This window comes from Heterocephalus glaber, unplaced genomic scaffold (assembly GCF_053883595.1).
Source record: "Heterocephalus glaber isolate CG9 unplaced genomic scaffold, H.glaber_assembly_v1.0 deba00001463, whole genome shotgun sequence".
Taxonomy (NCBI): domain Eukaryota; kingdom Metazoa; phylum Chordata; class Mammalia; order Rodentia; family Bathyergidae; genus Heterocephalus; species Heterocephalus glaber.
This window is the reverse complement of record NW_028258310.1, coordinates 8,087,424-8,111,936: the sequence shown is the minus strand read 5'-3', so window position 1 is coordinate 8,111,936 and position 24,513 is coordinate 8,087,424. Positions and strand designations below refer to the sequence as shown.

The 24,513-nt window shown below is 33.4% G+C and overlaps 1 protein-coding gene across 4 annotated transcripts in view; it reads right to left on the bottom strand.

Annotated features, from left to right (window-relative positions):
- The window catches only part of Adamts19 (ADAM metallopeptidase with thrombospondin type 1 motif 19), a 243,780-nt gene that overhangs the window by 124,375 nt on the left and 94,892 nt on the right, over positions 1-24,513 (bottom strand). For all 4 annotated transcript variants that reach the window (XR_002398180.2, XM_021266237.2, XM_004854439.3 and 1 more), the window contains exon 8: positions 12,215-12,320. Coding sequence is in view for 3 of the 4 variants with exons in the window: in XM_021266237.2 (XP_021121896.1) it covers positions 12,215-12,320 (106 nt within the window). In the remaining variant the exon portion in view is untranslated. The remainder of the gene's footprint in view (positions 1-12,214; positions 12,321-24,513) is intronic.

Below are 24,513 nucleotides of genomic sequence, written 5' to 3'. Positions count from 1 at the left end.
TCTTCTAGATTTAATAACCAAATTCAGTAGAGTGGCTGGATATAAGGTTAACACCCCAAAATCAATAGCTTTACTGTACACAAACAACAGACTCACTGAAAAAGGAACAGGAAAATAAAACTGCCTTCATTAAAGCATTTGAAGATATGAAATACCTAGGAGTCATCCTAATGAAGAAATCAATGACCTCTTCTCTAAAAACTGAAAAAAGAGATCAAAGAAAATATCAGAAAATAGAAAGACATCCCTTGCTCCTGGGCAGGAAGAAACAAAATAGTGAAAATAGCCATATTTCCAAAACTGCTATATAGATTCAATGCAATCCCAATTGAAATTCCAGCAGCATAATTCACATAACTTGAGAAAACAATCCAAAAGTTCATTTGCAACAAGAAGAGAGAATAGCAAAAGCAATTGTGGGCAACAAAGGTAGGAGGTATCACAATCCTCAATTTAAAACTATACTACAATTGTGATAAAAAAAACAGCATGGTACTGACAAAGAAACAGACCCAAGAATCTGTGAAACAGATTGGAGGATGCCGAAGCACCTCCAGATACACTCAGCCACCTCATCTTTGACAAAGGAACCAAGCACCCTCACTGGAGGAAAGATAGCCTTTTTAATAAATGGTGCTGTATAAATTGGGTTTCAACTTGCAGAAGATTAAAACTATACCCATATCTTTCAACATGCTCTAAACTAAAATTGAAATGGATCGAAGATTTAAATATTAAAACAGAAACACTAGACTCGCTGGAAGTGAGGTTAGGTAGAAGTCTTGAAGACACTGGCATAGGAAAAGATTTCATGAACAAAACCTCAGTTGCACGTGAACTAGCACAAATATCAACAAGTGGGATCTCTCCTTGTTAAAAAGCTTCTGCACAGCAAGAGAAACTACCAACAGTTTGAAGAGACAACCCACAATGTGGAAAACTTTTTACCAGCTGTACCTCAGAAAAAGGTCTAATATCTAGAATATATAAAGAACTTAAAAAAATTAGATCTCCCAAATTTAAAGACCTAATCCACAAATGGGCAGCTGAAATGAATGGACATTTCTCAGACAAAGTAATAGGAACAGCAAATAAACATATGAACAAATGTTCAACAACACTGGTCATTTGAGAGGTGGAAATAAAAAACAATGTTGAGATTCCACCTCACCCCAGAAAGAATGGCTGCTATGAAGAAATCAACTGATAACAAATGCTGGTGGGGCTGTGGGGGGAAAAGGAACTATTCTCCACTGTTGGTGGGAGTGTGGACTGTGAAACCATTGTGGAAATCAGTATGGAGATACCTCAAAAAACTAGGATTAGAGGTCTCATTTGACCCAGCTATTCCTCTGCTGGGTATCTTCCCCCCAAAATTAAAAGACTCCTACCACAGCAAAGTATGTACACCCATGTTCACAGAGGCACAGTTTGTAATAGCTAAAACATGGAAACAACCCAGTTGCCCATCAACTGGTGACTGGATAAAGAATTTATTTTTTTTACAAAATGGAGTACTACTCAGCTGTAAAGGACGAGAAACATTTATAGGTACATTTATGCTCATTGAGACTATGCTCTTAATTGAAGTAAATAGGACACACATGCAAATACGGAATAGTTTCTCTAGTGTGAGAAACTGAAAGTGTAAATGAGGACTAAAAGGTATAATAGATAATGTGAAATAGGAAGAAAAGGGGCAATGGGGAAGGGGAAGTGGGAGGAGTAGGGGAAACGAAAGAAGGGGATGGGGTTAACATGAGAAAATGAAAAAATGGAAACAAAGGCTTTGTACATAGAGAGGTGTGTAGGGGTTGAAGGGAGGGCAGGGAATGGGGAAAAATAAGAACCAAGAGAGATTATATAAAGGTACAAATCTCCAATGATGAATGTCATTATATTGCACACCTAAAATGTATTAATAAAATTAATTTTTAAAAAGAATATTTGAATTATTTGCATTTACATATAGAATTTAACAGTACTTTGTCAATCTCCATTTAAAAACATTGATTCCTTTTTTTTTTTTTACGTACTGGGGATCAAAGTCAGGTCATAGCACTTGCAAGGCAGGCATGGTGCAACTGAACTAAATCCCTGCCCCTCTGATTAAATTTCTTTGCGTCTTTTCTAATTAAATAAAATCATGCCCTTTATTCTCTGTTAGTCTTTGTCAATTTTACCTATATTTTTTGAAATATAATTTTGGCTTCATTACTAATTTCAGTTATTTTTTGTATCAATTTATAATTTTTATTATTATTTTACTCTAATTCATTTATCTTATTTTTTCAAAGTTCATGATATAAAAATTATATCACTAATTTCATTATTAAACTTTTATATGTGTATTCAAAGCTACTCATTTTCCTTTACACACTGCTTTATCTGTATGCTTCAAATTTGTTAAATAGTAATCTTGTTGCTATATAATTATTAGAATATTCTGGCTTCATAATATTTCTTCTCTGATCTATGGGTTTTTCTAAACCATACTTTCAAATTACTAAATGGGTTTTTTAATTTTCTTAATCTTGAATAAAAGAATATACAGGTACAGAAATTCTTTTTAAATAGCATATTTTATCCAAAGGGGAAGGGGAAGTTGGGGGATATGAGAAGGGAAAGGAAAAATATGAGAAGAGGAACAAACAGAAACAAAGTCTTTGTAAGTAGGGAGGGGCAGGTAGGTTGAAAGCAGGGCAGAAAAATGGGAAAAAATAAGAACCAAGATACATTATCTTAAAGGTACAAATTCCCAATGATGAACGTCATCATATTGTATACTTAAAATATACCGATAAACTTAATGAATTAAAAAAGCAAAGATTCTGATATAGTCATAGTTTAATTCAGTAAAACGAAATAAAATAAATAGTGCATTTTAGAGCTGTATTCTTCATTTATTGGTTGCTGGTTCCATATCTGTCCAAGAAAACAATCTTTGACGTTGTTCAAACCTTTTTCTTCACTTGACCCATCAGTTAGAGAGCTGTTTTGACATGCCCCCCACCCCACTATGGTAGTACTTACATATATTTCCCCCTATAGTTTGGCTAATCTTTACCTTTATGGCTTGGAGCTATGTCCTTAGGTTCTGGCTGATTGTTACAGATTTTTTTTTCTCCAGGACCTGAAGAAAACCATTTGCTTCCAGCCACCTGTTACTATACCTAGCCTAGGAAAGGGGCTCTGAAACCTTGCTCCCCAGAATATATTAAACCCTCAGCTTCTCCATCCAATATTAAGATTCAACCACCATGCCTGAGAAATCCTTGTTGTCATTTATTTCATTAGATTCCTTCTATTTTTTAGTATGTAGGAATTCTTCCTTTGGGCCTTCTAGCTGTATATACAAAATTATTATGCTCTTTTTACTCTTTTTTGAGAGTTTAAAATGGAGGTGGGCAATATCACTGTCTTCTCAAACTTCTGTTTGATCCAAAAATCCTAACATAAATTTAAATGTGATAAATGCCAGTTTATCACTTAAATAATATTTAACTAATAAATAAGATTTTATTCATTTGTGCTGAGAGCTCAGAAGGTCATACATATTTTAGAATGAATTTATCTATTTGTTCAAGAAGTATGTTTTTGAGCCCATACCATACATCAAATATCCAAGCACTATTATTTTTGTTGCTGGAAATACAATACTAAACTAAGGGGACCACTATATTTCATTATATACCAATGGAGAGACAGAGAGGGATGCTGAAAGATTTCATAGGAAAATTAAAGTGAGATATGTGGTTGGTGATTGTGTTTACAATGTAAGGACTTGTTATAAAAAAGCCTCTCGGAAGAGTCACACTCGGGTAGTAAATTAAAGAATAGAGTCAGCAGCGTGGACACCAGGAAGAACTTTCCATCCAGAAGAAAAACAAAAGCAACGCCCTTGAAGCAGGTGTTTGCTTCCTGTGTTTGAGTTACAGCAGACAGGCAATGAATTGTAGCACAGTTAGTAGGGAAGGGACACTACAAGGGAAGGAGCAGAATGGCTAAACCCTTGAGGGCCTGCATAAGATGAGGATTTTACCAAATTACACAGGAAGCCCTTGGAAGGTCTAAGAAGTCAAGAAATTTTCTGTTTTAAAAAACTTTCTCTGAGTTGCAAAGGAACTATAGAAGACAAGATCAAAAAGGAAAGCTCATTTATGAGGCTACTCTAATAATCTGGATGATAGGTAATAAGTGGCTTAGTCTAGAATGGCAGAAGGAGAATTACTGAGAAGTAGCAGATTCTGGACATATATGAAGGTATAGTTAACAGCTCGTGAATTAAAGTTGGACTGTAAGAAACAGAGAGTGCACCGAAATAATTCCACGATTGTTTATTGATCTACTAGAAAGATGGAGCTTTCATTTACTATGATAAGAAGACCTCAGAGGTAACAATTTTAAGGGTAGGGAGATCATTTCCACGTGTACATGTTAGAATAAAATCCCACTCCGTGGCAACTTGTGTATTTTTGAAAATATAAATACCACTTTATAAACCTTTACCTAATAAGTTATTAGTAGTCCTAGGCAATGTCAAAAATATTCTAAATAATTTCAATATGCTTACTCCATCTATTATCTAATACATTTTCATTGACATTCCACACATCAGAATATTTTATTTTACTAAGATAGCTACTATACATATTGTCATTCACTTATTTAATTTACATTTATTGAATTGATCAATATGTACAGAATATTATGAAATGCATGAGGAATCCAATAATGATCAAAACACATGGTTTATCTTCTTTCAAAGCTCACATCCCAGTAATGTATGGATCTAACAGATAACCCAGAGCCAGCCCCAAAGTCAATTCAATAGAGCTGGTACCCAGAAGTACTCTTTCCCATTTCTGCCACAGCATTATAATTAATATCATGGGCTTGGGATTTAGACAGACTTGGCTTAGAACACCCACTCTGGCACTAATTAGCTATGTGGGCTTTGGCAATCATCATCACTAAAATAAAGCTTACATTATCACGTTTTTTTCTGTAGGTGGGAACAAAAGTCTTTGTTCCCAATGTGCTAAACCAATGCCAAGTATTGATCTTCATAGCAAAGTCTCCAGATTCACCAAGGTCAGAAAATGGTCACAGAATTATGTTATTAATAAATAGTTTAAATTATAATGTCCCTGAGAGTTTATATATTTCATATATATTTTTCATATGTCATAAATTTTTAATAAAATTAAATTTGGGACTGAATTTTAGCAGAGCCATACCCAATAATAAAGGAGTCATTTTATTGTTGGTTGGAATCCACAAAGGACTGAATTGTTTGTAGACCTAAGAAAACTCATGGTGCATGTGTGCATGTGTGTGTGTTCTTTCTCCTTCTCAGTATCTCTATATGTGTACATATATAAACACATATATAATCCAATAGTTATGTATTTATATAACAATATAATCTAAAACATTATTGACTATTTGTACAAAAGAATATATTTTATTATTTGCAATGAACTGTATCACAGAATAATTTCTAAATATACTTCATATATAAGATATGGACAGAGACATATAAACATAAATCAATTCAGGCTCAAATTTAAAAGATTTTTTTTCTTTTGTAACTCAAACACAATGTCTTAGTGCAACAGGATGATAAAGGTCTGACTCATTTGTTATGTGGCAGGGCTATTCAAAACATGGTCTGTGAACTAGGCATCACATTGTGAACTCTTTTTATTATTGATTTGTATTCAGATAAGTAGTTGGTGGTAGAATGTAAATCAGCTACATTATTAAGCAAACATAGTTTGGTTCAGTTGATTTTTTTTTATCATTTCAAGTCTTTTCTACTATAGGCAGCAGTATATCTGCTATATTCTGCCATAGCTCTTTATTTCATCACAGACCTTGGTGGAGTAATAAAATCATTATTGAGCAGTTAATAAAAAACACAAATATAATGGGAAAAACCTTATTACATATGTCAAAGTGAATTCTAGATGGCTTAAAGTATAAAGTGTAAAATGGAGAGAGACAGAGAGAGAGAATAAAACAAATGTATTTTCCTAATATTAGAATTAGAATTAGGAAGTACTTCTAATTGAAAAACCCTAGAGAAGTAATAAAAAGTCTGAAATTTGACTATCTAAAATAAATCTACTATAAACATTAAAAATTAAGGTCATGCTATAAGATCTATGAATATTTTTAGAACATATTTGATCAAGAGAACTACCTTAATATAAAAAAACTAAAAAAATGAATCTCCATCAGTTCAGTTTACTCATCTGTACAACAACCAACAAACACATAGCACAAAATTTGGTAAGATTGGTTTATACCTCAGTTCACAAACTCAATTCTCTCCACATTTGTGGTTGCAAACAGAACTGGAAAAGAACTGAATCAAAGTTCCCCATAAAGACAACACTGAACCTGACCATTGAATTTGATTCAATTCTCATCCAACTCAGCTTTCAAGGAAAATGATGGAAAGAATCAAGTTGCTGAACCAAGGTACCACTGTATATGAATGCATGGCATTAGCACATGCCTGCTAATGAAAGAGGCCATTGCTTTAATTAAATAGTCTTTGGTAACCTTAAATAAAATATGAGATATAGAAACTTGAAAATATTGTATAATTTTACAGTAAAATGTTAGCTCAGCAAAGCAGGGTGATCCCATACCATACCAATATATTACAAAGAAATATTTGGTCTTTGCTTAGGTCCTGGAAGGTAATCTCTAAACTATTGGAATATTCTGCCAAGATATCTTTGACAAGAATATTTGTGTTTAGCTGGGGACTATGGACCATGACAGTTTAGCCCCACAACATGATTCATGGTAGGATCTGGAGCTAGTTTGATCTCTGGAGGGAATGGAGAGAGGAACTTTTGACTCATGGGTAATTTGCCATGCCTATATAACTAAACTCTAGTAAAAATACTGGGTACCAACTCTAGGGGTAGCTTCTGTGGTTGCAAATACTCTGTGAATTTTTTTACAAATTATTTTTGGGAGAATTAAGCACTGGCTATAGCCCCAATGGGGTAGAAAAACTGAAACCTGGGGCCTGATGTCTCCTGAATTCTGCCCTATGTTAGTTTTTCTATGTTGATTTTAACACGTCCTAAACTCCAACCACAATAATACCTTTTTGCTAAATTTTGTAATTTCCTGCTAGGAAATCAGTTAATCTGAGGATGGTCTTGGGGATAACCTCCAAAAATACAGTAATCAAATCACAGTGTAACAAGGTAGGGCCTGAAATCAAACTAAAATGTCTTATTTCAACAACTCTTGCTTGTAAAGATCATATAGAAATACAAAAACTAGTGGATGTATGCATATATATATATATGTGTGTGTGTATTCAATAAGCTCTGTCAAATTTATGAATAATTTCCTAATGTATTTTTATTCATAAAAATAAATTTTAGGTATCATCATAGTAAGTTCATGAGAATCTCATTTGTATTTTATGAATATATGTTAATTCATTTTACAAAAAATCCACGTTTTCTCATCAAAAATCTTAGTTACAAGAAAATTAGTAACTTCCCTGAGCAATTGGATAAAAAAGAAAATACTTTTGAATGGGTATCAAAAACCACTGGTTGAAATTATTTATTTCTTCTTTCTTACTGTGGATTCTAACTTACACTTCTCTGTATAATTGCATATATAAGATACTTCTATATAGTTGCATATAAGTTGATACTTTCCCACAGGAAAAACTGGTACTTTTTAAAAAATTTTTTTGCTGACATTGCATTAGATACTTTTCCAATAGTAAGAGAAGGAAATTTTATTCTCTTCAATTACTCAAGTCTTCACCATCAAGATTTGGTTTTTTTAGCACTTGGTATCCACCTGAAATTTGTAGTTATGTATTAAGTTGAAAATTTCTATAAATTACATCCAGTTAAAAATATAAATTTGCTCATCTCAAATCAGTTAAATAGTACTTTATATATGAGTATAAAGGTATTCTTTTTTTTTTTTGTACCAGGGATTGAACTCAGGTCCTTGTGCTTGTGGAGCAGGTAGCAGAACCACTGAGCTAAATCCCCGGCCCTAAGGTATTCTCAAATGATGAGTTTGAATGGAACCATTCTGTCATTCTGAAATTATGAATAGAAGAATTACATATGATTTATTATTAGTTTTTAGTAGACAGTTTTCCCTTATATAATTTAACAATTACAAAAATATGATGCAAAAAGAAAGTGAAAATGATGAGAAATGTATGCATGTCAATGATATTTATTTTTCTTTTCCTTTTTTTTTTTTTTTTTTTTTTTGGTACTAGGGATTGAACTTGGGACCTTGAGCTTGTGAGTCAGGTGGCAGAACCACTGAGCTAAATCCCCAGCCCAATGGTATTTCTAATTAAAAGCTCTCTGCTTGTTGTATACATGAGATTATAGATACGGTTACTGAATGTCCATGAAGACTTTCTCTACGGAGAGGGTATAAGTATGTGAATTTTTCAAATATTTCCTTTTCTATCATTTCTTCTCACATGTGCCTTATATCTTATATTAAATGATGATGACATAATATATTTTAGATCAATTTCCTCCTGTTTTCTTCTCTCCTATTTATAAGGATGACATTATTCTCACAGTGACAGGTCTCTCACTGCCTAGCATCAAGAAGACACTAACTTCTACTTTTGAGACAAATTTTTCTCACTAGTAAATAGAAATTTTAGTAACCAAATAGTTCAACATATATTACATGTCCCGGTCCTCATCCATGAAGTATTACATATACCTTACACATGTATTGATTTTAGAAACAGTTTTATGAATGTCAAATTAAACAGTTTTTTATTATTATTTTGACCATTGCAAACTGAGTTTCTGTTCTTAAGCCTATGTTCCTACTATGTAATGCTAAGCGATTTTCCTCTAAATTATATAATTTAATTTTATGTTTAAATTGTTGTAACTTCTTGATCGAGACTTTGGATGTTAATAAATTAACTTGCTTTTTGGTTGACCTCTTTAACATTTCTCCTACATTTTATAATAAAGATACAGTGCAAAAATTAATTTTAAGGAACTGTTCTAAACATATCTGTACCTACTCAGGGTACAGGTATGTAATCTTTTATTAATTCTTTTTCTTTACTCCAGGTACCATTTTTTCCTTTGAATAATGTCCATGGTTCTTCCTTGAATTACTGAACTGAAGATATCGCTAAACTAGCAAAATTATATTAGAATTAGGAATCTAGTCCTATCTTTCCTGGATTCTAATATTGTATTTCATTCTCTCCCTAAAGCAGTGGTGGTGAGCCTATGGCATGTGTGCTGCAGCAGACTATTACACTGAAGGTTCTAAAAGGCTCACCATCACTGCCCTAAAGGATGATTATTGTCAAATTTATTTATTTATTTTTTTTCTTTTTGAAGTAGCAAATTAACTCCTTATTTTCTGGTTAGTCTACTGAAGACTGAAAGCCTACATGGCAGAAAACAAAAGTGTATCTACACCCTTAAAAAAAATGACATCAAAAGCCAATAACTTGCAAATTGATAGAAGGATAGATTTTGGATGTTTACACTAAAATCTATTAAGTATGTGCAGTAATGCATACACTAATTTGCCCATTTTACCCATTTCATAATTTATACATATTTCAAAATATATACATGATATATATGTTTTTTGTCAAAATATTTACAAATGAATTATTGATGGCATTCTACTTCTTAGAATTATGGATACACTGGAATCTACAATTTCTGATAATTCATGCAATTGTATATAATTATGATTTAATTAGTCTTATTTACATCAATAAATTATGTTTTGAATGAATTGTTCCTTTAGGCTTTCTTCTACTAATCAAATTCCACTGCCAATTCAACTATACTCAACTGGTCACAGAGTCCAGGAATATAACGAAAATTTGGATAGGCTGTGTGATATTAGAATGTTGTGCCCTGTGATGAGCTGTTAAAGAAGGACCCAATGTAAAGGATGTAGAATCTGCTAAGCTCTAAGGAATGAGTAATAAATGGGATTGTGGGTTGAGTATTGCCAGATCAGAAACTTTGAATTTTGGGGCCAAATGTATACTTTTTAATATTGACAACTAATTTAAGTGTTTTTGTTTTTTGTTTCAATTTGTTTTTTGTTTGTTTTTTGAGACAGGGTCTTGCTATGTAGCTTAAGCTGTTCACTTGAACTCATAGCAGTCCTCCTGCCTCAGCCTCCAAAGTGCTGAGATTACAGGAGTGCGACACCATACCTGAAGTTTTTAAACTCTGAAGGCCAAATTTTTAAACATGTCTATAGGCCTCCATAAAGGCCTCCTAAATTCAGTAATTAAAACATTTCCATTTTTACTGCTGATATGGACAGCAACTGGGAAAGACTATACTCAAAATAAAGTCTTATGTTCTAACCCATTCCATTTCTATTATAATAAACTTCCTGAAAACACATGCATAGTTTTGGGTTTTGTTTTTGGTTTTATGATGCTGGAAATCAAAATGAGGGCCTTGTACATATTAGGTAGGCTCTTTACCACTGAGTTACATTTCCAGCCCATACTTACTTAAATTTTATACAATTTTAGTCTCAAAACAATGCCATAATAAAGGTACAAGGTGTGATCACAAAATATGGTGAATGATGAAATTTCAAAAATTTATTATAGGTATAATAAAATTAATATAATATTATAATTGTAATAAAATTATTATAATTAAGACACTTTGCCATTACTCTCCGTGTTTTTGAACACGCTTAACCCATCCTTCTTGTTGTTTTCTTCTCTCTCTCTCTCTCTCTTTCTTGCTGCTTTCTAAAGCAGTTCTGGAAGTCCTCTTTCCTAAGCATCTTTAACTGTACTATTCTGGCTGCCTTGACATCCTAAGTTGATTCAAAGCTTTTAGCTTTCAAGGTCATTTTTACTTTGATAAAGAGCCAGAATTCACACTGTGTCAGATATAATGAACAAAGTGGATGAGGGCATACCATAATGTTTTTACGAAGCTGTCTTTCCCTTGGATGGCTCTCCAAAGCAGCATTCACCATTTTTCTTTCAAACTTCATAAAGACACTTGTGAAAGAGGACTTCTAGAACTGCTTCAGAAAGTAGCAAGGATGGATAGGATTAGTGTGTTGTTAGAGAAGAGTATTTTGAGGAGGATTAATAATAATGTCTTTTACTGTTACAAATTTTAAAAATTTAAACACATACTGTAACTTTTAATCAGCCCTATATTATACTCAATTTACTGATGAAAAATTGAAAGCCAAGATAGCATGTAACTTAATTTTTAAAATCACAGCAGAGTGACCTGATTTCAATGTCTTGAGCTCACATCTTTGCTCTAGCACATACTTTTCTTTTTCTTTTTAAATAACTTTGGGAAGGTAACTAAACTTCTTTATATTTCTGTTTTCTCTCTTGTAAAATAGGTCACTAATATCACACACAAGATTATTGTGAGGACTTAAGAATGTGTTATATAAGTATTGCTATTGCTAATTATTATTGCTACTTGTAATATTATTGGTAAAATGACAATTGTGACACTACATATTTGTTTTTAGTAGTAGTTTTGTTTTTAGAAGCGGTCTATATAAAGGGCTTAGAATTGTGCCAATTATATATGTAATGATCCTTACATGATAATTATGTGTCTTATTTATTTATTTATTTATTTATTTATTTATTTTTTATTTTGGTACTGGGGATTAAACTCAGGACCTTGAGCTTGCGAGGCAAGCTCCAGAACCACTGAACTAAATCCTCAGCCCTCATTTACCTTTTTAAGTACAATACACCTAAACCGTGCAACTTACTCCCTTTAGTACATATGTGCTTATTAATACCAAACATAAGTACTATTTTGGGCTATGAACAGGTTTACTTATGCCAACTGTTTTCTTTAGACATTCAAAAATATATAGATTTATAGTTTCATGATTATTTCAATATTTGTAGCATTTGAAAATGTGCGGTATAATCAATTCATGTACTGTGCAGTATTTTCTTGATGAAGATTATATTCATAAGATTTTATTCAATGTGACAGGAATAGTTAAAACTTACAAAAGCTATTTTAAATTTAATCTTCTTCATTTTCTTTTGTTTATTTAAGCTTTGAAAACTTGAATTCCAAAGAAATATTTTAAAAATGTGTGTAATTCAATAACTCACATTAAAAATCTATACACTAAAATACATAACATAATGATTTTTACTTACTTGTGACCCATTTCATGAGCAATTGTAAATGCAAGATTGAGGCCATTGTCTTCAGCAATAATACATTTTCTCTTTTCACTACACATTCCATTCAAGTAAGCTATACCTGAAAGATACCAACATTCATTATCGTGTGTCTGATTTAAATTGAAAATAATTATCCTAGGTATTAGTGGTAGGAATGACACTGACAGTTGTTTCCACTCAAATATATCAATATTAAACTGTAAAATCTAGCCTTTATAAAATGACTTTTAGAGGAAAATGGATATATGTATAAATAAATTAATAAGCCATTAAGATTCTTTCATTTCATGTTTTAGATGAAATTCCTTTAGTTATTATCTAACTCTCAGAATGTATACTAAAATAATATAACTTACAAATATCACATTTTAATTGTTATATGAGATAAATGGATAGTCACAGCTTAGAAAATGTAAATAAAGAAGCAGTGATTGTGTTAATGTCTTTTGGCTCTGGTGAAGAACTTAATTTCAGTGACACACAAAACCTAAAATAATCTACTTATAACACAGTCTTGAATTTACATTAATATTTGGCATTAATGAAATTGTGAATTTTATTTCTATGAAATGTTATTTACTAATAAGAACTACCTATGATATTCAAATAACTGAAAGGCTTTATTTAGAAAAAAATCTCAATAAGATAGTCTGTTGGGAGAGAATATGATAGTGAAATATTTTTTAAGATAAAACTTTCAACAAGATATTTTGTTTTTATCAGAGGCAAAGGGCAAAAAAAGCATCTCCCATTAGTAGAGCATTACAATTTCATTAGAAAACAAAAATAAATAACCTAAGATTAGATATCTCCTCAAAATACTAAAGTTTACTATAATTAGCAAGCTGATGGCCATTGTTTAGTGGACAATTTTTTGTGAGATTTCCATATATTTGGCACATTTTTAAAAATCATCACAATGTCCTGTTCAGATTAAAAGTAAAGTGTTATTTGTCCAAGGGTCACTACCTACCAAAACTAATCTCTTTAATACATTTTACATTTCTCCTGTGTTCCTCCAAATATCATATTTCCCCATTTAAAAATAGTACTGCTACTTTTCTCTTTTCCTTCCTTCCTTCCTTCCTTCCTTCCTTCCTTCCTTCCTTCCTTCCTTCCTTCCTTCCTTCCTTCCTTTCCAATACTGGAGGTCAATTTAGGCTCCTCCATTGAGTTACATCTCCAACCCTTTTTATTTTTTCCTCAAACTGGGCTTGAACTTGTGATCCTTCTGCTTCAGCTTTCCAGAGTGCTGGGATTACAAGCATGTATTACCACACCTGGCACTCAATTATTTTTTTTGTATTAAATTCTTTTATTGGTACATTGTAGGTATACAACACAATTACATTTCTCATTGGGAATTGTACCTTTATATAATGCATCTTGGTTCTTATTTTTTCCCCATTCCTAGCCCTCCCTTCATGCCCTCCACCCTTCCCTATTTACAAAGACTTTATTTCCGTTTTTTCCATTTCTCATCATTTTTTCCTTTCCCTTCTTTCCTTTCCCCTGCCCCTCCCACTACCCCTACCCCTTTGGACCTTTTCTTCCTGTTTTACATTATCGATTATTCATTCTAATCATTGGTACATTTTAGGTATACAATATAATGATATTCATCATTGGAAATTTGTACCTTTACATAATCTCTCTTGGTTCTTATTTTTCACCCTTGCCCATCCCTCCCTTCAAACCCTCCAGTCCTCCCTATTTACAAAGATTTTGTTCCTATTTTTCCATTTTCTCATATTAACCCCATTCCCTTCTATCCTTTCCCCTAGCCCTCCCACTTGCTTCCCCTTTGGCACTCAATTATTACCTTTTCTATCTATTTGTAGTCTTATGGCACTGGCTAGGATTTCCAATATATTATTGATATATGGCTGGTATTAAGGTCATTAATAGGAATGACAACAGCTTCACGGTTGCTTATATTTGCCGTAGTATTTTCATTGCTATAGCTTATTAACTTAAGGAAATAACTTGGTATTCTTGCATGTCTAAGGAAAAAAGAATTTGACATCATCTGATGCCTAGGTCAAAGGTGGATGGGAGCTAGTGTTTTTTAGAAAATCATAAAATGGCTGAAATAACCACTGAGGCAATCAGCAAGTGATCTAAGTACTAGGAAACTACTTAATGTAAATGAGTCAGAAAAAATTGTTGGTTCAGATGAGGATAGAGAGCATGTGTTTGAAGAACCACTAAAATACTCAGTTGAGTGATATCCAACTTTGGGGGTGAAATAGAGTCTAGAGTAATAGGATTCTTTTAGAGTTGAGGTTTTGTAAATCAGGTGTGAAGAAAAAAGCACAGGGTTTGATCTGGCAGTGAAGTAGAGAGGAAAATTAGAGAAAGAACATACAGGATTTCATGGGGAATAAATAAAGAAGTAAGGCAGAAGGGACCACATAATTTGGACAACAGAATACAGTTGTAGGAAAAATAGAGTCCTTGATGAAAAGAAATAGAAAGTTTTTTTAAGTACTAGTAATTATGATCAAAGAGTGGGATTTAGAGACAAGATTTTAAGAATTTCTATGACAATATTAGGAATTGTCATTAGAGAAAAGAAGATTAGACGTAGAGCTCATCTAGACTTGCGGTCAAATTGTTAGCTTGTTTTGGGTAGACTGATTATATGAACAAGAAACTCTGCTTGATCAGAATGAAACGGGAAAGTGAGAAAGGTGGTCAAAACCCATAGAAAACGTGGCAAGAATTGAGACCAATCAATCACAGCTGTAAGATAGGTGAGCTTGAGAGTATCAACTTCAAAAGAAAAGTTAATATACAAGGGTGGGAGAGGTTTTGGCTTAGAAGCATGAAGCCAGACAAATATTTTATCTTTATTGTACCAGCCCTGTGGTATAGGGGAAGGGAAAGAATGAACAATGAACTCTCTGGGAGCCCTAGATTATAGAAGCCTATAACCACCAAGTTATCAAAAAAATCAATAATTATGGTGTGGTTATATAAAAATATAATGAATATTATGATTTATAATAAAGACTATACTATAAAATATACATATATACACATAATATATTTAAAAGTGATGATTACATATTTACAGGTATGATTACAACTGCATGTTTAAAAACCACATCACCACAGGCTCATATGAAAAAAATTACTGAATATATGATAATTTTATTGCGTGATAAGATTTTGGGTAAATTTTCTTCATCTTTTGTCATTAATGCAAGTATATTTAATAGTTTCACAATGAGAAAACTAAAAACTTATAAAAATGGTAATCATGTCAATGAGATTTGATTAGTAACTAATACAACATCATATGGACCAGAGTGTGGTTTTTTAAAAAATGATTCTCAACTCCTATTTTTTTTTTACTTAAGTGTAAAGTCAGAATCTTCAACTAAGTCTCTGATAAATTTGAATTTCATTGTTCTTACATTTGGCAGATTGAGGAGTTTTTCTTTGCTTTGAAAGTTAGAGAGACTAATTGTAACCATGACTAATTTAAATGACGTGCATTATTCTGCTTAAAAGCCTAGCCTTATGGATCCTTTCAAGAACCCACATGTTTCTCATTTTAATAAGGGCTAGAGGTTAAAAGGGAAAAGGATTTAACACAGCTGTTGTTAAAGATAGATGTAATACAGACCATTTCAAAGCACTCTTAATATAAAGAATGAAATATAAAGCAAACAAAAACAATTTTATAATTTCTCATCTAAATTGATACAAGTCATGCACTAGGAGTCAATAGAATCTTTCATCTGAAGAGGAAAGATACTATCCTAGGACATGACACAGTGTGCCTCATCAAGACTGTCAGAAGCTCCTAAAACCCTTCATTTCTCAATCATGAATTAATGCAGAAACAGACAATGTCTAAACAGTCTGCTACACCCTAAGAAAGTCAGTCTTTCAGTTCTGGAACTGTTGCTTTTAACAACAGCTAGACTACCTGAGTTCAAAACCACAGTTCTCTGGGTCCAAATCCTGCTACAACCATAGATAAGTTACTCTCTGTGACTGAGTAACACTTTATGAGTTGAGTTATTTATCTCTAAGACCTATGGGAAAAAATTGTAATATGTAACTACCAGTGCAAGTACAAAGATGCCAAGCATACCTTTAGGAGTTTAGTTGACACAAATGCACATTTTAAAATGCGATCAAGACAAAGATTTACATAGAACATAATGGGAGAATAAAAAAAAGAGATAATAGAAAAGTCAAAGCAGGAAAGACTTTTAGAAAGGGAAACACATTGGTATCACTGACCCCACAGGGGTGAGACAAGGAAAGACTGAAAAGGAGGTGCAGGGAGCTTCTGAACAGAGGACAGAGCAGGGGAAGAGAAAGGAGATGCTCATGAGTGCGGCTGTCTCTTACAGAGGTGGAGGCTTAAACTCCTTAAATGTGCAAGCCACATAGTCCATCTTTCCAACAACACTGTATATAGCATATCTTCAACAAGGGGTGTGTTAAAAAAAATTGTGTAGCTTGGGCCTGGGATTTAGCTCAGTGGCACCACACCTGCCCGGTAAGCACAAGGTTCTGAGTTCAATTGCCAGTACCAGAAAAAAAAATTTTGTAAGTGAAAGTCCAAAACTACTAAATGTGATTTAATAAAAACTTTAAGTAAAAATGTAATTTTGAAGGATAAAAATGTATTTCATTCATTAATTAGATATAATGATGGTCCTTAACAATATAGTTTCCATAAATACAGAAAAAAGCTTGTAACAATAACAATAATGACAGTATAACAAAAAATATATAGGAAGTCTTCACAAACAAATACAGTAGAAATATGTATAGAAATTTAAATATTTGTATTCAGCACGATGGTAGACTGAATCCTCCTTTTTTTAGAAATTTAGTGCAAGCTCAGTCTGGGCAAATTAATGATTTAGTGAGACCCTATCTCAAAATAAAAAGTAAAATTAAAAGAGGGCTGGGGATAAAGCTGAGAGTGAAGGTGCTGCGTGCAATTCCCTGTACAGCAAAGCTGGAAGGAAAAAAGAATTTTCAACCACGAAAATGAAGTTTTAAAAATCTGGAAAAATAAGTTGCTACGGCCTGGGTGTCAAAAAGCCGCAGGTTTTACTAAGGCTGTGCTTCAAAGGGTCTGCGGGTTCAGGTGCTCCTGAGCAGGGCTCAAGAACCATACATAATAAGAGAGCCCCAAACTGTTGCTATCTACCACCTTCTAACAGCCATGATAAAAACTTTAAAGCCTACTAAATGAAAGCAGAAAATAAAGTAAATCATATCAGTAATCAAATTAAGGTAAATGGATTAGACCTGCTAAGAGAACTAATTCTTGTGTTGCATTTTACACAATTACTGTATATCTGCCTAGAAAAAAAACACATGTAAAATAATGATAAAAATATTAATAATGCAAGAGAAAAGAATCACCTAATAAAATAATATCACAAATAGCTGGTATAACACTATTAATATTTTATAAAGTGTGCCACAAGAAAAAAAATCCTTAAAATGAATCAGTGGTGTGTAATTACCAGATTCACTTGACAATATTTTATATATATATATAAAAAATTTGGTCTCAAATTATGGACAAAATTAGACTAAAGTATTATAAGTGATTGTCCTTTCAATAATTGATAGGTTTGGGCCGGGGATTTAGCTCAGTGGTTTTGCCGCCTGCTGCACAAGCACAGGGGCCCGAGTTTGATCCCCAGGAACATAAATAAATAAATAAATAATTGATAGGTTGGATTGAATTAAAGATATAAATGTACAGAGAGTTCAAATTCTTCACATAAAACTCTGATCTAACTCATAGACATGTGCATGCAGTTTATATCAAGCAACTTGAAGATACAGTACAAAGCATGATCAAACATGAGTCCAGTTTTTCTAAAGCAGACAATGCAATGAGACATTTAGCACATATTCAAAAAATAATGTTATGACCATATTGCAATAAAATTAGAAATCAAAAAAAGATAGCTATTCTTTCAATTCCTACTAATAAGTGGATATTTTTAAATATACATAAAGAATTTATTGATCAAAGAAAACTACAATGGAAGTTAACACATATTTAGAAGTAAATGTATCCACTTATTACTTAATGCTAACGGCATGCAATGTAGAGTACTTCACAGCAGTCCAACATTTCTGTAGAGAGCCATAATGGCTAGACAAAACTGGAAAATATTTTTCAAACCATCAGAGAGCTATTGAAACAAAAGGGACTAGAAGATTTTAAATCCTAAAATTAGAAGAAACTTTCAAAGGTGAGAAAAGAGACCTTTTTTTTGCTGATGGTATTTGTTGATTTTTGAGAAAACAATTGGCTAAGAATCTGAACATGACCCAGAGGAGGAAAATTTCAAGAGAAAAGATAAGAATAATTTGTGGAAGGAGTCATCCATAGCAAGGTTTTGCTGTCCATACAAAACTGGAGAGTTGAGGAGTCACAGGCTGGAAAAACAAATTTGGAGCCTTGAGAAGCCATGCAATGCTCTTTTTCAAGACAATTGTCATATTCTAAAACTGCACAGAGTAGTGTTTTAAATATTTAAAAACAGAGTCTCTGATGGCTGAGCAGAATTTGATGTGGACTGCGACATGGCACAGTCCCAAACTGGATTAATATAGTCAGTTCCCAAACTATCTATCTAGAAGAGAAAAATCATTAAATTATCATTAAATAATTGCTGCTATATGGTGATATGATTTGGCACCACTATTGCTGCACAGACAAAAATAAGTAATCATTGATTCAAAATATATCAGGCATGCCAGGCCAACATTTATGTAAATGCACAACAAACTGTCATAAGAGTCCAAATCCTGCATTTAGCAGACATGATTTTAAGTGAGATTAATCTAATAAATAGAATAGAGCAAAATATCAAAGAAATTGCAAAGAAGATGAAATTATATAGAAGCTCTGTAAAGAATTAATCAGATGTTTTTTGGTACTTTTTTTTTTTTAGTACCGGGGATTAAACCTTGCGTTTGCGAGGCAGACATGGTGACACTGAGCGAAATCCCCAGCTAATCAGATGTTTTTAACTGAAAAATACAATACTTAAAATTATGAATTTGGAGGAGGATTTTAACTATATATTGAGCGAAAGAGGGAAGAGGAACAGTTTACTAAGTAGGTTAACTAATTTAAATTCACAAATTCTAGTGAAAGGAGAAAAGATAACATGTTTATAAAAAAACCATAATATACATGTGGGATACAGTTACAGTTTTACAATCTTATAATTTGAATCCTAGAATAGGAGGAAGGAAAATGTTAAAAGTATTTGAGAGTAAATAGTTAATTGTATTTTAAAAATAAATGATATTAACACAAATTTTTTCAAAAACTCACTATGGCCAAGATCCATAACACTGATAAATCAAATGCTAGTAAGGATATGAAGCAACAAGAACTCTCATTCATTGCTGGTGGAAATGCAAAAGGTACAGCTACTTTGGAAGACAGTTTGGCAGTTTCTTAGAAAACTAAACATACCTTTACCATATGATCCAGCAGCCACACTTTTTGGTATTTATACAAAGCAGCTGGAAATTTATGTTCACATAAAAACCTGCATACGAATATTTACAGGAGCATTATATATGCCAAAATTTGGAAAGGCGAATAGATAAATAAATCAGGTACATCTATCCAATAGAATATTGTTTAGGGTTAAGATGAAATGAGGGTTCAAGCCATGAATAGACATAGATGAAATTCATATATAAAATATTAAGCAATAGAAACCAGTATATTGTATGATTTCAAATATGTGACATTCTGGAAAAGAAAAACTGTGGCAACAGTAAAAAATCAGTGATTTCCAGAGATCGGAGTTGGAGGACAGGTAGTGCTCAGGTTTTAGGGCAGTATAACTTTATATGACCTTGTAATAGTGAATATGTTATTATGTACTTTTCTAAACCCTTAGAAAGTACAATAATATGAATGAATGTAATGCAAACTGTGAACTTTAGGTGATAATGATATATCAGTGTAGATTGATCAATTATAATAAAAACACTCTGATGGAAGACATTGACATGAATGTGTGGGGCCAGGGTGTACAGGGAAATATCTGTACCTTACTCTCAATTTTTCTGTTAATTTCTTACTGCTGTAGAAAACAGTGTATTAAAAAAATCTCAGCAAGCAATAGGCAAGATCAAACAAAAGCTTCAAAAACAAAATCAGATCTCAAAATTATCGAAAATAAAGGAAAAAAGAAAAATTTAGAAGTACTAAAATAAAGAAACTTTACTTCAAAGTAGCAAAGCTTACAGAAGAATGCAATAAAAACAATAAAACCTGGAAATGATAATATTAATTATTTTGTGCTGTGGGTTGAACCCAGGGCCCTTTCTATTCTTTATTTTGAGACAGTTTCTCTAAGCTGATAAAGTGCCTAATTTGTGATCCTTCTGCCTCAGCCTCTCAGAGTGCTAGTATTACAGGTATGTGCCACCATATCTGGTTTAGAATGATACGTTTGAAGTTTGATAGCAAAAGTCCTCTCCAAAACTCACACTGAAATTCAAGTGCCACTCTGACAGAAATGGGAGTTGGGACAAAAGAGTGACTAAGTCATGGGAGATCCTCCCTTTAAAATTTTTAAAAAAATTTTATTTGCACATATTTGCAGTACATAGTGATTACATTCATTTGGAGAGTTGCTACCTGTACATAAAACATCTTCAATTTTTTAATCCCTTCCTTTCCCCTCTCTCTGCTCCCTCCATCTCTGTCACCTTTCCTTTTGCAAAAGATCTATATCCAAGATCTCAAAAAAATGTGAGTCCCCTAAATAAAGACCCAATCAAAAAATTGGCAAGTGAAATGAATGGACACTTCTCGAGAGAAGCACCAATATCCAATAAATACGTGAAAAAAAGTTCACACTCTCTGGCCATTAGAGAAATGCAAATTAACACAACACTGAGATTCCATCTTACTCCTGAAAGAATGACTGTCATCTAGAAGTCAAGTAATAACAAATGCTGGTGAGACTGTAGGAAAAAAGTAACTCTTCAACATTGTTGAGGGGAATCTAACCTAGTAAAATCACTATAGAAATCAGTATGAAGATTCCTGAAAAAAACTAGAAAATTAATGCAACCTAGTTATGTCCCATTCTAAGTATCTTCCTGAAAGAGTTAGACATCATATTACAGTGATATGTGCATACTCATGTTTATAGCCGCAAAACTCACAATAGCTAAATGTTGGAAGTGGCCTATATGTCCATCAATAGGTGAATGAATCTCCTTATGAATGGCTTAAAGCTGGTATGAGGGGGTGGGTCCTGTTAAAAGAATAAGTTCAACCCCATCTTTCCATCTCATGTATGCTCACTTGCCCTCTACCAAGTTATGACTCAGCAAGGAGCCCCTTATCAGATGCAAGGCCATGTTCTTGGACTTCCCAACATACAGAACCATGAGCCAAATAACTTTCTGTTATAGCAAAAGAAAAGACACATGGATACTATAAGCAAATACTGAAAACAAAATATTAATGTTTTTCAAAATTTAAAATAGAGAATTAAAATACATACAAAAATATATAGTGAGGAGATAAATGGAGCATAAATGTTCAAAAGTTCTAAAAACATCAGGAGATGAGGAAAAGTATATAGAATAATTTTTAGCCACAGAAACAATAGTGAACCAATATGTAACAATTATATAAATAGAAAAGGCCATGCAAATACTGGATTTGCCCATTAAAAAAGAAAGAAAGGAGAAAAAACAGACATGAAATGAAATCAAATAGAAAGTGAATATGAAGATAGCATTCCATATAAAAATTTTATTAAATAAAACTTTTTAAATGCAATGAAGATAGTATTAGATTTTTTAAAACTTCTGCTTATAAGAAAATACACTTTAAATATAATAATAGATTAGAAATAAATATAAAAGTTAAAATGGACAACTACTAATAAAAACAGAGCAGGATGACTAATATAACTACTATAGGGGATAGAGCAAAATGGTAGCTGAGTAAGATCCTCTGGTGATGATCTATCTCTCTCTCACACACACACACACACACTCCAAGTTAAACAGCTATACATGCAGCAAACTACCTTCATGATAGCTAATCAAGAGACCCTAGGGCCTCCTTTTAGTGTAACAAAGCAAAACAAATATGTATTGAAGAAGCCAGGAAGGAAAGAAATACCAGCATCAGCAGTCATTCCTCTCCCAACTCCAAACACCACAGCATGGAGAGAATGCCTACTGCTGGAGGAAGAGATCATTAAGTCCAGGTGCCAGACATAGAACCCAGGATCAGACCCACACTAGTGAGTCACAGTGCTAGGCAAAGCCCTATATCCCCTACTGTCAGGTCAATGCATGTGGGCTGAGCCTGTAGCACTGCTATAGACTTGGCCACTGACTGCCTCTAAAACCCCTCCTCCAATCTCAGGCAGGAGAGAATGGAACAGTGCTCGACCAGCTGATAAGGAGGGCATGAAGGATAGTACAAGGCTTTTTCTTAGTGCCAAGTGCAAGGCCTTCCATGATGATACCTAGCACTCAGGGGAACCCGAAGGAACCACAGGAAGCCAGAGCTTACAGTAGACAACCTTCTATGCTAGACCCAGGATCAAGTGAAGACCTGTGTCTTGGTGAGACAGACTCAAGTTTCTATCTGTATCATTTCCAGGAAGGTATAAGCCCAGGAAACACCTCCTCCCAGATTGTGCTGGCTCCTACAGCCATTCCATACAGGTATGACCAAGCTTAGAGTCAGATAGGGCACTGTCTTCATCACTTGTGGCCCAATCTTGAGCAGCATAGCTATCGCCAGACCAGTGCTCACAAGCAGGGGTCCAGAAATCCTCTGGAATCAGGCAGGGACTGTACCACAGTGGAATGAACTCATGTTTCAGCCTGCATCACCACCAGCCACAGTGTGGGTCTTGGTCCACTCTTGAGATTATGTAGGTCCTTGCAGCTTGGAGATTTAGGTGCGGCCCAATTTGGCATCAGACTAGAGGGACAAGGAACTGCCTTCACCAACACTATTCCAACCATGGGCAGCAAAGTGAGGTGCAAGACCATTTACTAAGTACAGTAAGCATTAAGAATTTGCCCTGGAACTTAGTGCTGGATTGATGAAAGCTAACACATGTTCTAATAGCATGGAAGCTAGAAAGGTGGTCAGTTTATCCAGAGAACACATGAATAATGAGACTGAAACTCAGCAGTGTCTTTAGCAGCAATATGAGATAGGAAGCTGGGAATATAAAGTGGGGAATGGATGAGTTGAAGAAGGTCATAGGGCCCTGGCCAAAGTTCAGCAGTGTGCCATTGCCCTGCGATGAAAGAATTCCCCCAAAGTAGGGACTCAGAAGGTAGGGAAAGAACCTGATTGCTGATCTATAGTCCATTTCTCAGTTATACAGAAAAGAATCAGAGAGGTTAGAAAACCTATTTAAAAACATGAACATTTAGCTTAAAAAAGGTATAAAAATTAAGTCATTTAAACAAGGAAATAAATAACATTATTGACAGGTTTAAGTTTTCATTTTTTGGAATCAAATGAGAAAGTTTAATATAAAAACTAAATGCTATATTTTCTTTGCTTATTTTAGTTTCTATTTTTTCCTCTGGTTATGTATACAGAGACAAGATTATTTACAGATAAATAGGGATACACATGCTTTTAAAAAGTGTGTATTTATATATGTGTTTCATTTTCAGTAAGTTTCTAAAGTGAATTACTCATTTTATCATCCTAAAGACTGACAGAGGTGTTTAAGTCTAATGCATTACTGGGCTAGTTAGTATACACAGAGTTCTAAATCCCTGGAAAGCTTTTATATGAAATGCTAATACAGTGCAGGAAGAAGAAGGTGAGATGTGAAAAATAATAGTCCAAGAAAGGAAGTCCAAGAAATAGTGGTGTTTAGAGTAAGCAGATGAGGCTGATTTCTAAATTCTCCTCTTTGGAAAAGTAGGGAGGATATTATGGTGGAGAACACATTATAAAATAGGTTTTACCTTTGTTGTTGTGTTTATACTTTCTTTAAACATTTTTATATACCGTATCACTGAGACTTACTCATATGTTCCACATTAAGATGAGGAGAATGGGGCTAGGGAAATATCCCAAATGTAGAGCCCTTGCTTCTTATGTAGGAGGCCCCGGGTTCAATCTCTAGCACCCCTCCACCCAAAAGATGGTAAGAATGAGGATTTCCTTTATGCAGAAGGAAGAGTAAATTAGAAAATTCATGTCTGCTGGCTAGTTCGGTACTCTTGCTATT